The following is a 13,707-nucleotide window of genomic DNA, read 5'->3' as shown; positions in this document are numbered from 1 at the left end:
CACCGCACCAAAACCACTCTGATCGCTGCCACCGACGACATCATTACATTCCTTAACTGGGGAGAAACGGCGGCCTTGATCCTCCACGACCTCTCAGCAGAATTCAACACAGTTTCCCACCACATCCTTATCAAGAGGCTTAATCTCATTAGAATCTAAGGAGACTCCTTCAAATGGATCACCTCCTTCCTCACCGGAAGAACCTAGAGAATCCGCCTGCCACCTTTCACCTCAAAACCCTAGAACATCATCTGTGGTGTCCCTCAAGGCTCGTCCTTCAGCCTTACACTGTTGAACACCTACATGACCTATTTGACTAACATAGTCAGAACCCATAAACTAAACATGATATCCTACGCAGATGATGCTCGGCTCATCCTCTTGCTCTCCGAAGAGCCCTTCACCATGATGACTAACTTCCGAAGGTGCATGACACTCGTAGGTGAATGGATTAGAGAGCACAGCCTAAAGCCCAACACAGACAAAACAGAAGTGCTGATCTTAGGGAACACCTTTATATGGTACAACTACTGGCGGCCTTCCAAACTAGGACCTTCACACACACACACACACACACACACCTACAGACCATGCCTGCAACCATGCCATCATCCTGGACAGCAAGCTCACCATGAAAAGCCAGATAAACCCAGTCTTTTTCATCTACTTCCTCACTTTTCACATGCTCTGTAAAATCTTCATATAGCTCCCTGTCAACACCAGAGGAAATGCCACGCAAGCTGGCTGGACTCAGATATGCACTATATGTAGGAACCCCCACGCACCTCCTAAAGAGACTACAGACAGTACTAAACTCAGCGGCCAGACACATTCTCAACCTCTCCAACGGACCCACATCACTCTCCACCTCAAGAAGCTCCTCTGGCTCCCCATTCAAAAGAGATGCCTATTCAAGATGCTGATTCACACCTTCACAGCCCTTCACAATCAAGGACCAGCATACATCAACCACCGCATGAACTTCCTCCAGCTCTCGAGACACCTGCGCCCCATCTCTCTCATCCTCACACACACCCTGTGCATCCATTGAAGCAATAGTGGAGGATGCTCCTTTTCCTACCTCATTGCGAAGGCCTGAAACAATCTCCCCCTTCATCTCCTGACCTCATCCTCTCTTCTGATATTCAGGAAAGGACTCAAGACCTGACTATTCAATGTATCTCTCCCGATGTAGCAGGCTCTTGGCACCAGGATTCCCTCACGGGTGATTAGCCGTGCTCTAGAAATCCTGTTTGATTGATTAATTGATTTATCGGGGAATCATTATACCAGAAGGGATGTGAATTGGCAATAAGGTATCTCTTATGAGCAGACTTTTGTTTCTAGGATCAGAGCACATACTCTCAAACAGAACTCTCTATGTGATGAAAGCGGTCAAGATACGAAGAGCAACCTGTATGCCGCTGGCAGACAGTTACTCCAGTTAAAAAACAAAATCAAGAAAATTGTCTAGTAGCATCTTGCACTCTCAAGGTTCACTTTGAGGTGCAATCTGATCTGTGTCTCCTAGGTAGTGAACTTTTAGCCACAGTACACAAATTTGAATCAGAAAATGTCTGCATCCTCGTAGAGCCTCCATGTCTGGAAGTAATGTACTTACTAAATAGTATATCTAACGGAACATTTAACCTTACAAACCATGTTTCTTGGAGAGATTTGCCAGCTGAGAGTGCAAAATCCACCAATAAAGAGGATTTTGGAAAAATAGCTTTGAGGCCCCAGTGCTGTTCGTGAGGCACGAGTGGGCTTGGCTAGAAAAAGGAAATGGAGTAACATAATTATATCTAAAATATCTAGAGGGGATAATGCACTCTGACCTTTGGCCCTAGTAAGGTGCTATAAAGGTCAAGGCAATTAGGTCCTCAAAACACAGGATGTTAAGATTGCATGGGCTAATGCAAGAATATGTTTGGCTGGCACCAGCCTGCCCTGGTTGTTAAACAAAATATGGTAAACATTTTAGCATGAAGGAATCAAATGCTGAATAAGCCATTGTGCCTTTTGATGGGAGCCCCAGAGAAGCTTTTTATCATCAGGCGTCCTATACGGAAACACGCCTTTGACACCCAGTAGCTATTTATTGATAGTAGGAGAACCTGCACGTTTGCCCAGTCATCAGAAGAAGCCCCTGGTCTACAAGAAATTCCAACCCCATCTCTCCCATCCCCCAACGAAACCTCAAAAGGACCCTAGTAGTAATACAATGCAAACACCATGGGTGCGGGGGAGGGCTAAATTTCGAGTGAAGGAGATAGAGCATTGAAAAGGCAAAGACTAACATAGCAGTATAGTATGGAATCAGTGGGGAGCACCATTTGGAACTGGTGGTAGGTAATAGTCTGGACCGAATGATGGATCTTTAAAGTCAAGCTAGAACAACAAGAATGGTATAAATTCCCATGTGCCAAAATGCAATGCCCGAGAGCGCAGACTCCTACTTGAACCAGTTGTCAGCTAGGTGCCCAACAGAGTGGAAGAAGGGTCTATCAAAGAATTCAAATCAATAACGGGTCCCAAAGGAAAGGTACAGCCATAAATGCAGGGGTCTGTCAGAAAGAACTGCCAATAATATGGAGTTAACTGCAACAAGCAGCATAGAAAGAGAGAAAGTAAAGTATTAGAGAGGTAAGCTTAAAGAAACTGGAGTGAAGTAAATACAGAAGATCACTGTGAGATATTGATGTTTGTTATAAAAGAAGCACCCCACCAGTGCCTGCCTTTAAAAAAAAAAAAAAAAAAAGTATTTGTTTTTTAGATTCTTCCTTCTATTTGGCAAGGCATAGCAATTTTACATTGCCCACAGAAAACTGCATGAACTTTCTCAACCAAAGTGCCAATAGATGTTTTCTTCCACAATAATTGAGTGTCAGTATGTACTTTGTGTGAGTAAGGAACCTCCACCACAGCGCCACCCTCCATGACCCTAGTATTCCATGGAGGTGTAGGGGGAAGGGAAAAATAGTTTCCCATCAGGAAAAAATGGAAAAGATGCTAAACACGCAGTTAAGATATACCTAAGCGGGTAATTTGTCATGTTTCCCTGTTAAATGATCAGTTGTGTTACCTCTTCCAAAGTTTAAATGAGAAAAAAACAAAATTGAAGATAAAAACACAGGTTCATTGTCCTTCGTAGGGTTCGATTGACGGAGATCATTCCGAGTAGGTGTAACACCCAAATTTCCAGAGTATGTGGCACCCACTAATGGAAGAAAGCTTGATGAAGTGAGCCCAGATTGCCTGACTTTGGTATTACTCTACCTGAACAACTATATCGCTTTTTCATTTCCATGGTAACAAGCTTAGTTTTATGATTATCTTTTTCAGTTTTGGACACAGCAGGCCAAGAAGAGTTTGGAGCCATGCGAGAACAATACATGAGGACAGGCGAGGGTTTCCTGCTTGTTTTTTCAGTCACGGATAGAGGAAGGTGAAGTATTTTCAAAATGTTTAATTTATCAAGGTGTAAATTTCTCTGTAAACTCGAGAAAGCGAGAGGCCTTAAAGAGAAAGTAAACTAATTTGACAGAGTTCCGGAAGTTTTGGGGCATTAACATGCAGTTAGGTTTTCAATAAAAGGGCAAATATCAACTTATTCAAGCGTTGCTAACATGAACCGAGTGCGGTGTTTTGCACTCTTATTGTACTTGATATGAATGGTGGGCTTTACGATTATCATCTGAAAGAGACACGTTAGTGATAGGTTCCTTACCTTAGAATTCCTTACCTTAGTATATCCCCAGGCGTCAGACTGGATCCGGAATTTTTTTGCGTAGCTGTACCCATGCGCGTCGGTAGGCATCGTCCTCGGCTCCGCGTCCGTCGTGGGCACCATGATGACATCGTCTGAGTACTTAGACGCGGCCTCTGCGCGCTGACGTCAGTTCTTCTTTCTTCCGTGCCAGCAAGAGCAGATCCGGAAAAGTTGTACCCTAGACAATTTTTTACTAACTTTTTACGATCCTTTCTGATCTATTTTAGTAATCTTTCGACTCCGAAGGTGCCGGTAGGGATGCCCGGGTTCAAGCCCTGCGCCGACTGCAACCGACTGATGTCGGTTACCGACCCCCATCGCCGGTGCCTGCACTGTCTAGGCCCGGACCACGACGACAAGTCCTGCTCCGACTGCTGGGCCCTGACGTCTAAAGCTAGACGGGAGCGGTACCGTAAGCGACTCGAGCTTCGGCAGTCCGCCCCGCGCCGCTCGAGGTCCTGGTCTGAAAGGAGGTCGAGGGACCGGTCACTGGGCCGGTCGCGGGGCCAGAGTCACCACAGTTCCGGGAGTCGTCATCGGTCTTCGGGCTCGAAGTCCTCCGGTAAGAGGCACAAGAAGTCGAAGAGGCACCATTGCTCTTCTGACTCCCCCCGACGCTCGCACGACGTGGCCGGAGGTTCGAGCGACACCGCCCACACTGCTCCGCCGGAGCCGCGGGCATCGCGGCCTGCTCCATACCCGCCGGTCCCTGGGCAGCACGTGACGCCGGAGGAGATCGAGGCCTTTCTCTCGGCCATGAGGTCGCTCACTCCTCCGTCGGGTTCCGCGGCGCCTTCGGGCCAAGCGGCCCTGACTGGGTTCCCACGCAGGCTGGGTGCTTCGGCCCCGGCACCGCCAGGTGCTTCGGCCCCGGCGCTGTCGGCGACTTCGGTCCCGACGCCGCAGGGCCCCACTGGATCCGGGTCACCGCCGGTCGACCTCACGACCTCGCCAGCGCTGGCCCCAAGGGTGTCGCCCCCGGCGCCGTCCTAGGACGCCGCCGTCTCTGGTCCTACCCTCAATTCGGGTCCGGCGTCGGAACGGCGCCGCTCGGCACCGTATCAGACGCCGTGTGGAGATTTCGATTTCTATGACCCAACCCCATCCTTTGAGCCTCAGTACCAGGCGATGGGTGACGAGCGGGATTTGAAGGGGTCTGAGGACCCTCTGGCACGTGAGTGTCAGTCTTCTGCGGACTGGACAGAAGAGCTTGGGGAGGCTAGTGGTCTGGACACTTCGCCCGACACTGGTTTTGTCTCCCCTCCTAGCGTGGCTACGGAGGAGGGGGCGGCTTATAGTGTGGTGCTTATGAGGGCGGCCAAGGCCTTGGGCCTTGAGCTCCCCGTCGCGGTCGTGAGGACTAACCACCTCACTGAGGTCCTTAAACCGCAGTCAAGCTCAGCCGAGCCTCTGCTGCCCTTTAATGAGGCCTTATCTGACGTTCTTCTGGGCACTTCGTCCAAGCCCGCTACAGGTCAGCCTGTGGATAGGAACGTGGCCAGGCGCCAGCTCCGGGCGACCCTTGCTTTCTGTCTACCCACCCACCCCGAGAGCCTGGTTATCCAGGCCTCTAATTCCCAGAGGGCTGACCCTGATCTGGAATCCAAGAGGTACGAACAATACGGGAAGAAGGTATTCTCCTCCCTGAGTTTAGGATTTCGGTCAGTCAACACCACGTGCCTCTTGGGCCGCTACACCCACTCTCTGTGGGATACGGTCGCGGCCAGAATGCCCGGTGGAGGTCCGGGCTAAACTCGGCCAAGCCCTTGTGGCGGGTCGAGATGCAGCGCGTTATTCCATCCGGTGTGGGCTGGACACTACTGACTCACTAGGCAGAGCGATGGCAACGACGGTGGTGATTCGTCGCCAAGCCTGGTTGAGGTCCGCCAACTTCTCGGCTGATGTCCAAAACACACTTATGGATATGCCGTTCGATGGCCGTCGCCTCTTTGGCGACAAGGCAGACCATGATCTTGAGCGCTTTGTGGACTCCAGGGCTACGGCCAAGTCCTTGGGCCTCTCGGCCCGCGCCTGGAAACTGCTGCCTTTCGCTCCTTTCCTGGCCAAGGAAGGGGCACCCCCACACGTCCAGCCAGCCACGGGCCGTAGACTACCGCCCAGCGTGGTGGCGGACGTGGGAACCGCTGTGGCGGCGGTCGGGGACAAGGGCGAGGCCAGTCCACACCTACCCCTGCAGCATCCGCCTCAAAACCTTCCTAGTCCGAGCTTTCAGGCCCATGTGATGCCAGTGGGGGGCAGGGTTCGCCATCACCACCACCACTGGTGCACTGTCACATCGGACAGGTGGGTGCTGCAAATCGTCTGAAGGGGCTACTCCCTCCCCTTCGAGACGTCCCCTCCAGCCATGCCACCGCAGTAGCACCGCGTGTCGGGGGATCACTTGAAACTATTACAGGAGGAAGTTACGGCCCTCTTGGCCAAGGGGGCCATCGAGCGCGCTCCTGGGCCAGAAGTAGGGTGTGGTTGTTACTCCCACTATTTTCTGGTACCCAAGAAGGGCAAAGGGGGCCTACGCCCTATCTTGGACATATGGAACGTCAACGGCTTCCTCCGGAAGCAGAAATTCAAGATGCTGACATTGGCTCAGTTCTTACCTGCCCTAGACCCTGGAGACTGGATGGTAGCATTGGACTTGCAGGATGCTTATTTTCACATCCCCGTCCTGCCAGCCCACAGGCGTTACCTGCGGTTCACGGTAGGCCACAAGCACTTTCAGTTTACCGTGCTCCCATTCGGCCTTACCAGCGCCCCACGGGTGTTCACGAAAGTGATGGCGGTGGTCGCAGCTCATCTGCGCAGGTTAGGGGTTTCAGTCTTCCCCTACCTCGAGGACTGGTTGTTGAAGGCAGGCTCACCCCAGACAATCGTCAGCCACCTCCAGACTACGGCCGACCTCCTGCACCTGCTGGGGTTCTCCATCAATGTGCCGAAGTCGCACCTGTGCCCCTCTCAGACGCTCCTCTTCATCGGAGCGGTCCTAGACTCGGCGCAGTTTTGGGTTTATCCTCCCGAACAGCGGGTTCGGGCTATTCAGGCTCTGATTCCGATCTTTCAGCCTTTATCTCGGGTCTCGGTCAGGTTGACGCTGTGGCTTCTGGGGCTGATGGCCTCCTGCATCCTTCTGGTGCATCACGCCCGGTGGCGTATGCGGGCTCTGCAGTGGGACCTGAAGTTTCAGTGGGCCTAGCATCAGGGCAACTTGTCCGACCATGTCTTGATCTCGGAGGGCGCTGCAAAACAGTTGCAGTGGTGGCTCACGGACCGCAATTGGGTCAGCGGTAGATCCCTCTCCCTAACCCAACCGGAGCACGTTGTTGTGACGGACGCGCCCCTCCAGGGCTGGGGGGGCCACATGGGAGAGGCGGAGATCAGAGGCCTCAGGTCTCCGGTGGAGTCCCAGCTCCACATCAACCTTCTGGAGCTGCGGGCGATCCGGATTGCATTGAAGGCATTCCTCCCCTCTGTCCGGGGGAGTGTAGTGCAGGTGTTCACGGACAACACCACCGCCATGTGGTACTGCAAAAAACAGGGCGGGGTGGGGTCGTGGACCCTATGCCAGGAGGCTCTGCACCTCTGGCAGTGGCTGAAACATCAGGGCGTGACCCTGGTGGTTCAACACCTGGCAGGTTCCCTGAACGCCAGGGCGGACGAACTCAGCCGTCGGTGCATGATGGATCACGAATGGCGTCTGAACTAGGACGTGGCGCAAGGCCTCTTTCAGCAGTGGGGAGAGCCTTGGTTAGATCTATTTGCCACAGAAGAGAACGCTCAATGTCATCAGTTCTGCGCGTTGGAATTTCCAAGGCAGCACTCGCTCGGAGACGCTTTTCGTCGCCAGTGGAGTTGCGGTCTGTTGTGCGCCTTTCCGTCTATACCACTTCTGCCAGAGTGCTGAAGAATATCAGGCGCAACCGGGCCCAGGTTATCCTTGTGGGTCCATACTGGGCACGAAGATATTGGTATCCAGAGCTACTCAGCAGGTCTGTCGATCCCCGCTTCGTCTGCCTCTTCAGGAGGACCTTCTGTCGCAGCAGCAGGGGACGGTCCATCACCCGAACCTGTCCAGTCTCCACCTCCATGCGTGGAGATTGAGCGGCGACCGTTGAGGCCATTTGACTTGCCTCCTGAAGTCTGTAATGTCTGCAGCCAGGCGTCCCTCCACAAAGTCGGTATACGCCTGCAGGTGGAACAGATTTGTGGCATGGTGCACAGCAAAGGCTGTGGATCCTCTCAATGCCCCTCTTTCTGAGGTTCTCCTCTTCCTTCTTTCTCTTGCCCAGCAGGGCTCTGCTCCGGGCACTATCAAGGGCTACCTTTCTGCCCTTTCCACATTCTTAAGGCTACCTGATCAGCCTTCTTTGTTCAAGTCCCCCATTGTAAACCGATTCTGAAAGGGCATCACTCATATGTTCCCTCCTGTTCCTTTCGTGATGCCCCAGTGGGACTTAAACCTAGTTCTAACTTACTTGATGTGCGCTCCCTTTGAGCCGCTTCATAACTGTCCTCTCCGTCTTCTTACACTTAAGACTGCTTTCCTGGTTGCCATCACCTCTGCCAGGATAGTGAGTGAGCTCCAGGCTCTTTCCTCTAAACCTCCTTTCCTTTCTGTCCATCCGGACAAGGTTGTGTTGCGGACAAAACCCTCTTTCCTGCCCAAGGAAGTCACAGCCTTCCACATCCGGCAGTCCATCACCTTGCCCGCCTTCTTTCCGCCTCCGCATCCCTCAAAAGAGGAAGAGAGGCTCCACCGTCTGGACCCAAAACGTGCGCTCTCTTACTATCTGGATCGCATACGATGACCAACTCTTTGTTGGTTACGTGGGCGCTAAGAAAGGACGGGCGGTGCACAAGCGGACCATCTCTCTGTGGATCGTGTTGTGCATCCAGGCATGCTACTCTTGGGCTAAAAAAGAACCTCCTGTTGGGCAAAGGCCCATTCCACTCGGGCCACGGCGACCACTACTGCCCTGGGCCGTGGAGAACCCTTGCAGGACATTGGTCAGGCAGCTATGTGGGCCTCACTGCACACGTTCGCAAGACACTACTGCCTGGACAGCCAAGTCCGGAGGGATGGCTTCTTTGGCCGTTCCGTCCTCCAGGACTTTCTGGTGTGATTATTGGTTCGCCGACCCACCACCGGGGTTGGTATTGCTTAGGTATCTATTCTAAGGTAAGGAATCTATCACTAACGTGTCTCTTTCAGATGCACAAGTTACTACTTGTGTAACGATATATCTGTAAGAGACATTAGTTAGTGATTCCTTACCGATCAACCCATCTTCCCCGTTCTGCGAACCGATATCTAGGGTTAAGGTCATCCCCTTTCAGGGCCCTAGTTTCATGGCACCAGTGTTGGTTTTTATCATGGCTCTGCGTTTCTGGCGCGGAAAAGCTGTGTATAAGAACTGACGTCAGCGCGCGGAGGCGACGTCTAAGTACTCCGACGACGTCATCACTGCGCCGACGACGGACGCGGAGCCGCGGACGTCGCCTACCGATGCGCATGGGTACTGCTACGCAAAAAATTTCCGGATCCAGTCTGACGCCTGGGGATATTCTAAGGTAAGGAATTCTAAGGTAAGGAATCTATCACTAACTAATGTCTCTTACAGATATATCATTACACAAGTAGTAAATTGTGCTTCAGGGATATATATATAATGCAGTTATGAGTAAAGAGAGACTTTATTTTATTTGTTAAAATGCTATACTGTTTATAGTATTACAGAACTAGTTGCCCCCCGGGGTCAAAATGCTGTGAAAATTTACAGTTGGGGCACAAATACATGTTAAACACACAAAAATAGTCTTGGTTCCTAATATTAGGGGACTAGGCCTAATTCATAAAAGACCGGTTAAAGCCTCCAATGTTAAAAGCAGGCTATGACCGTGCTATCACAATAATAATTACGGTACAAAATGATATAATCTGGACACTGCATAGTTAAAGGATGGTAGATGACATGATAGAAAGCTAGCCCTATCCATTTGAATTTATCATGCCAGGAAAGCGACCAAATAGATTCTGGGCCAGTAAATACAATGTAGTATATAAAAAGTGATGAATGGAATGCTTGAATGAATCTCAACCACTGGTTATTGATTGCTCCAAATTTAGACCTTACCTTACCTTCTAAATTTAGCACTGATGGTCTTTTATTTGCCTGCTGAAAGTTGTCGAGGGGAATAAACACTTCAAGATTATACTTACAATGTAGTCATGCTTTAAAGACCACAGACTCCGAATTCAAATTCATGAATTTTATTACAAGGCCAAAAATACCTGAATATATACACAACGGAGTATTAGTGAGTATAGGTAAAGGAAAATCAATACAGAGCCAAATCTACGCATATAATTGATTCGGCATAGAAGACTCCAAGATTAGTACACAACCCAAGATGGAGGCAGAATCCAAGTCCTTTTTCATTAGGAAGGAAAGCATGAATTTTCTTTCCTACACTACTCTCAATGATGGTGTTTCTGGCTAATTCCCCTGTCCTATTTCTCAAAGGTGTCAGCACGTGCAGACTTCCTTAGCAGTACTCGCGTTAAATGGGTCAAAATAGCTTAAGGCTATGGAGCTCGCTCTTAAGATGCTCCTTCTCCTCCGAAAATCTAGAAGTCTGATTTCTCTGTCCCAGCGTATAATACAAAAAGGACAAACTCAGCCCCCCTCCTAAATGTATCACATGACGAATTAGTTCACTTCTAAAGGTTGTGGTGAATTTCCATGGCTTCTTTTAATTAATTCTTCTTGGCTTTTTGTGACCTTGGAGTGTAGATAGGCCAGGCACAGAAGATATCATCCCTTCCCGCTTCTCAGACTATTCAAAGACATTCCAGTTATCTCCGTAAAACTAAAAATAATTATGTTGAATCCTTTATACCTGCAATGGGATGAGAGCATACTGTTCTTGTTCACAAAAACAATTCATTTAATTATTTCTTTTAGCTACCAAGGGTAGCGAAACTGTCAACAACCTGCAGCTCTGGGCCTACTGTGCAGGCAACTTAAACAACACACAGTTACTTTGCTTTGAATATAATGTCATTCTGCACGTTATGAATACAGAAATGATAGTGTCTCTAATACATACAAATCCTACTTAAAGATGTACATTATGATTCTATGTTTTTGATGTTGAATATATACATTTGCTAAACCTAATACACCACACACGATAGAAATGTAGATAAATGTGTTTAAACCATGAGTATAATGCACCCCTACATTTTAGAGTGCCGTGTGCGCTCTATCATTATCATTCAGGCCGCTTCCCAGTCCATCATTTTGTTCACCATGCCACCTCCGTTCAATCCCAGCTGTGTGCAATTCAGCTGTGATCCTGCTGTCCATGGGTCACAATCCAGCCAAAACTACCAGGCCAGGTCCTCCCTGAACCGGAACACAAGCAACATGGAGCCGGTTCTGCCCTGATTAGGGCTCATTAGTCAGGTATAGCTTTATTGCACTGACATGGTGTGCATGAGACCCACTTCTGGGCATGCACGTCCCACTTGAAGTGACATACTGAAGTATACAAAAAGTGGGAAGGACTAGGTAATATGGCACAGAGATAGATGCGGCATAGAGGTCCAACTTACAGTTCCCGAACTAAACATGAGAGATCTTTTGGGTTGACCAACTTATTTTGTTCTTGGCAGTGACATCTCTTAAAATGAACTGTTTACTCCATCCAAGTGGAGAATGGGGGGAAGGGGTGATAGTTTTAAAAGCCAGATAGGAAGTTCCAAGTTGCTGTAGGTGCGTTGTTATGACATCTGTGATTTCCAAAGCTTTAGAATTCCTCATTGCACCAGATCCTGATTTTGAGAAAGGTAACACTATGAATTGAGGTAGCTGGATTTCCACACGAAGCATTGTGGCCTAAAGACACTTTGGTCATCTTTGGAAAGCCAGTGCAGCAAGACCTATTTTGTGTGCTATGATTACATTTTTGGATTTTCGGCTTGTTGGCTTGAGTTGTTCCTCCTTAAAGCGAATAATCTATCATTATAGAAGGCCCATTAGAGGAGTGTTATGTTATCGAGAGAGTACAAGCATTTCGCACTTCATGCTTGCATTGCAAGATATACTATTTCCTTTTAGAACTGACATCTGGTTGTGGGTGTGGGGGTTTGAATATGAGTCCGATTCAGAGAAAGCTTCCAGAGAATCACAGGATGTCTCCAACATTAGTCATGGAGAGCCTCAGGAAAAAGGTTTTGATTTACCATTGTGAAAAAAGCATATCCGTGCGGCCTAATAAAAATGAGAACACTTCAACTCTTAAGCACACCACCACCCATTCCTACGTCAGGTGCCTCCTATGCAACTGTAGATTGGTTGTAAAACATAGCCCTGGGATTGCAGACAAGATAAACTTGGAAGACCTGTACCTATTCTTTCTAACTGAAACCAGTTAAAATACTCTTCTGTATCAGTAATGGAATTACTTGTCTCATCGAAATGTACTTATTTTTTGCTGGGAGGTAGTCGCTACAATTTGCACAACACCTAGCTGCCAATTGGCGCTCACCTAAGCCTCACAGAATGGCTGCAAGTATAAAGTACTCCGTCACCCCCGGGTTTTGTTTGCACTGTATAAAACTGCTAATAAGATGAGCTAAAATAAAAGTAAATGAGTTTTTATGCATTGAAATTTCTAAGTATTTTTGCAATATTCATTTTTAGGTCGAGCCTAGACGAAAGCAAAGCGAAGCTTTGCTGTCTAGGGCTCGACAACTTATGTCGCCACTTTCAGGGGAATGTGGACAGCAGACTATCACGAGCGAGCGTCTCCTGCCGGAGATTCTACCTCGTGAGCGCGCACGTCGCCGTGCCTCATTTTCCCATTCTCAAACAAAGCCACACTCACGCATGCGCACATACACACACTGCATACACACACACGCACCCCCCCTTAAACAGACACACGCTGCATACACACACGCACCCCCCTTAAACAGACGCACGCACGCACAAACACACTCCAACATACACACGCGCGTACACCTCCACCCTCAACCCCACTCACCGGGCTCCTCTCCCCTTACGCATGGGAAGGCACTGTGCTAGAAGGTGCGCTGTCTCAAATCACTGCCGCCTCCCACAGCGGCATTGTATGGAAATTAAAACTTGCCTTCCCGTAAACACCGCCGCAGCCCGGGAACTTCGGTAGCCTTACAAATCCCAAGCGCAGCTCCTCTGACGTCAGACGAGGAGCCGCGCTGGGATTGGTGCCGGTGGGGCCGTTGCCTGGCAACGGAAGTGACGTTGACGCCGGGCGGGACTTCGACGCCGGGCGGGAGGGGCGGAGCCTGATGGAAGCCTGAGGCAGCCATGGAGTCGGGCCTCCCGCTGCTGGTGATGATGCGGTGACTGGCCATTCGACCGGACTTTACCGGGCCTCCCGCTGCTGCTGCTGGGGAGCTGCGGCCTGCTGCTGTTCGCTGCCGGTGATGATGCGGTGACTGGCCATTCGACCGGACTTTACCGGGCCTCCCGCTGCTGCTGCTGGGGAGCTGCGGCCTGCTTCTTTACCTGGTGCGCACTATCGAGGTCGGTGGTCAAACTGTAAAAAAGTAAGCAGAGAGTTCTAAGCATGCGCTGGTAGCCTAACATTTTCTAATAAACTTGACATTTGACTGATCTGGCTAGCTTCCACAGAGCAATAATCCGTTGACTCACACACCTGAGAAAAGCCATCCCACGGCTGCCAGATCTCTGAATTCCTATCAGAAGACATTTACAGGACAGGAGAATGTTTTATTTTTTTTATGGAGAAGTTCCTTCTGTTCCTAGTTGAGTCTTGGGGGTTGGATCTCTAGGTTCAGCTGGGCTTTTCCACCCCTCTCAGAATCAGGTTAGCGTTTCCTTTGCGTTATCTGCGTGCCGTCCATGTTTCCT

At 49.8% G+C, this 13,707-nt stretch overlaps 1 protein-coding gene across 1 annotated transcript in view; it reads left to right on the top strand.

Annotated features, from left to right (window-relative positions):
- The window catches only part of RRAS2 (RAS related 2), a 381,692-nt gene that overhangs the window by 306,384 nt on the left and 61,601 nt on the right, over positions 1 to 13,707 (top strand). The window contains exon 3 of the mRNA XM_086950344.1: positions 3,346 to 3,448. Within this exon, the coding sequence (XP_086806470.1) occupies positions 3,346 to 3,448 (103 nt within the window). The remainder of the gene's footprint in view (positions 1 to 3,345; positions 3,449 to 13,707) is intronic.

Source organism: Lissotriton vulgaris, unplaced genomic scaffold (assembly GCF_964263255.1).
Source record: "Lissotriton vulgaris unplaced genomic scaffold, aLisVul1.2 SCAFFOLD_497, whole genome shotgun sequence".
NCBI classification, from domain to species: domain Eukaryota; kingdom Metazoa; phylum Chordata; class Amphibia; order Caudata; family Salamandridae; genus Lissotriton; species Lissotriton vulgaris.
Note: the sequence above shows the minus strand (reverse complement) of the source record. Positions and strands in the feature narration are given on the sequence as shown.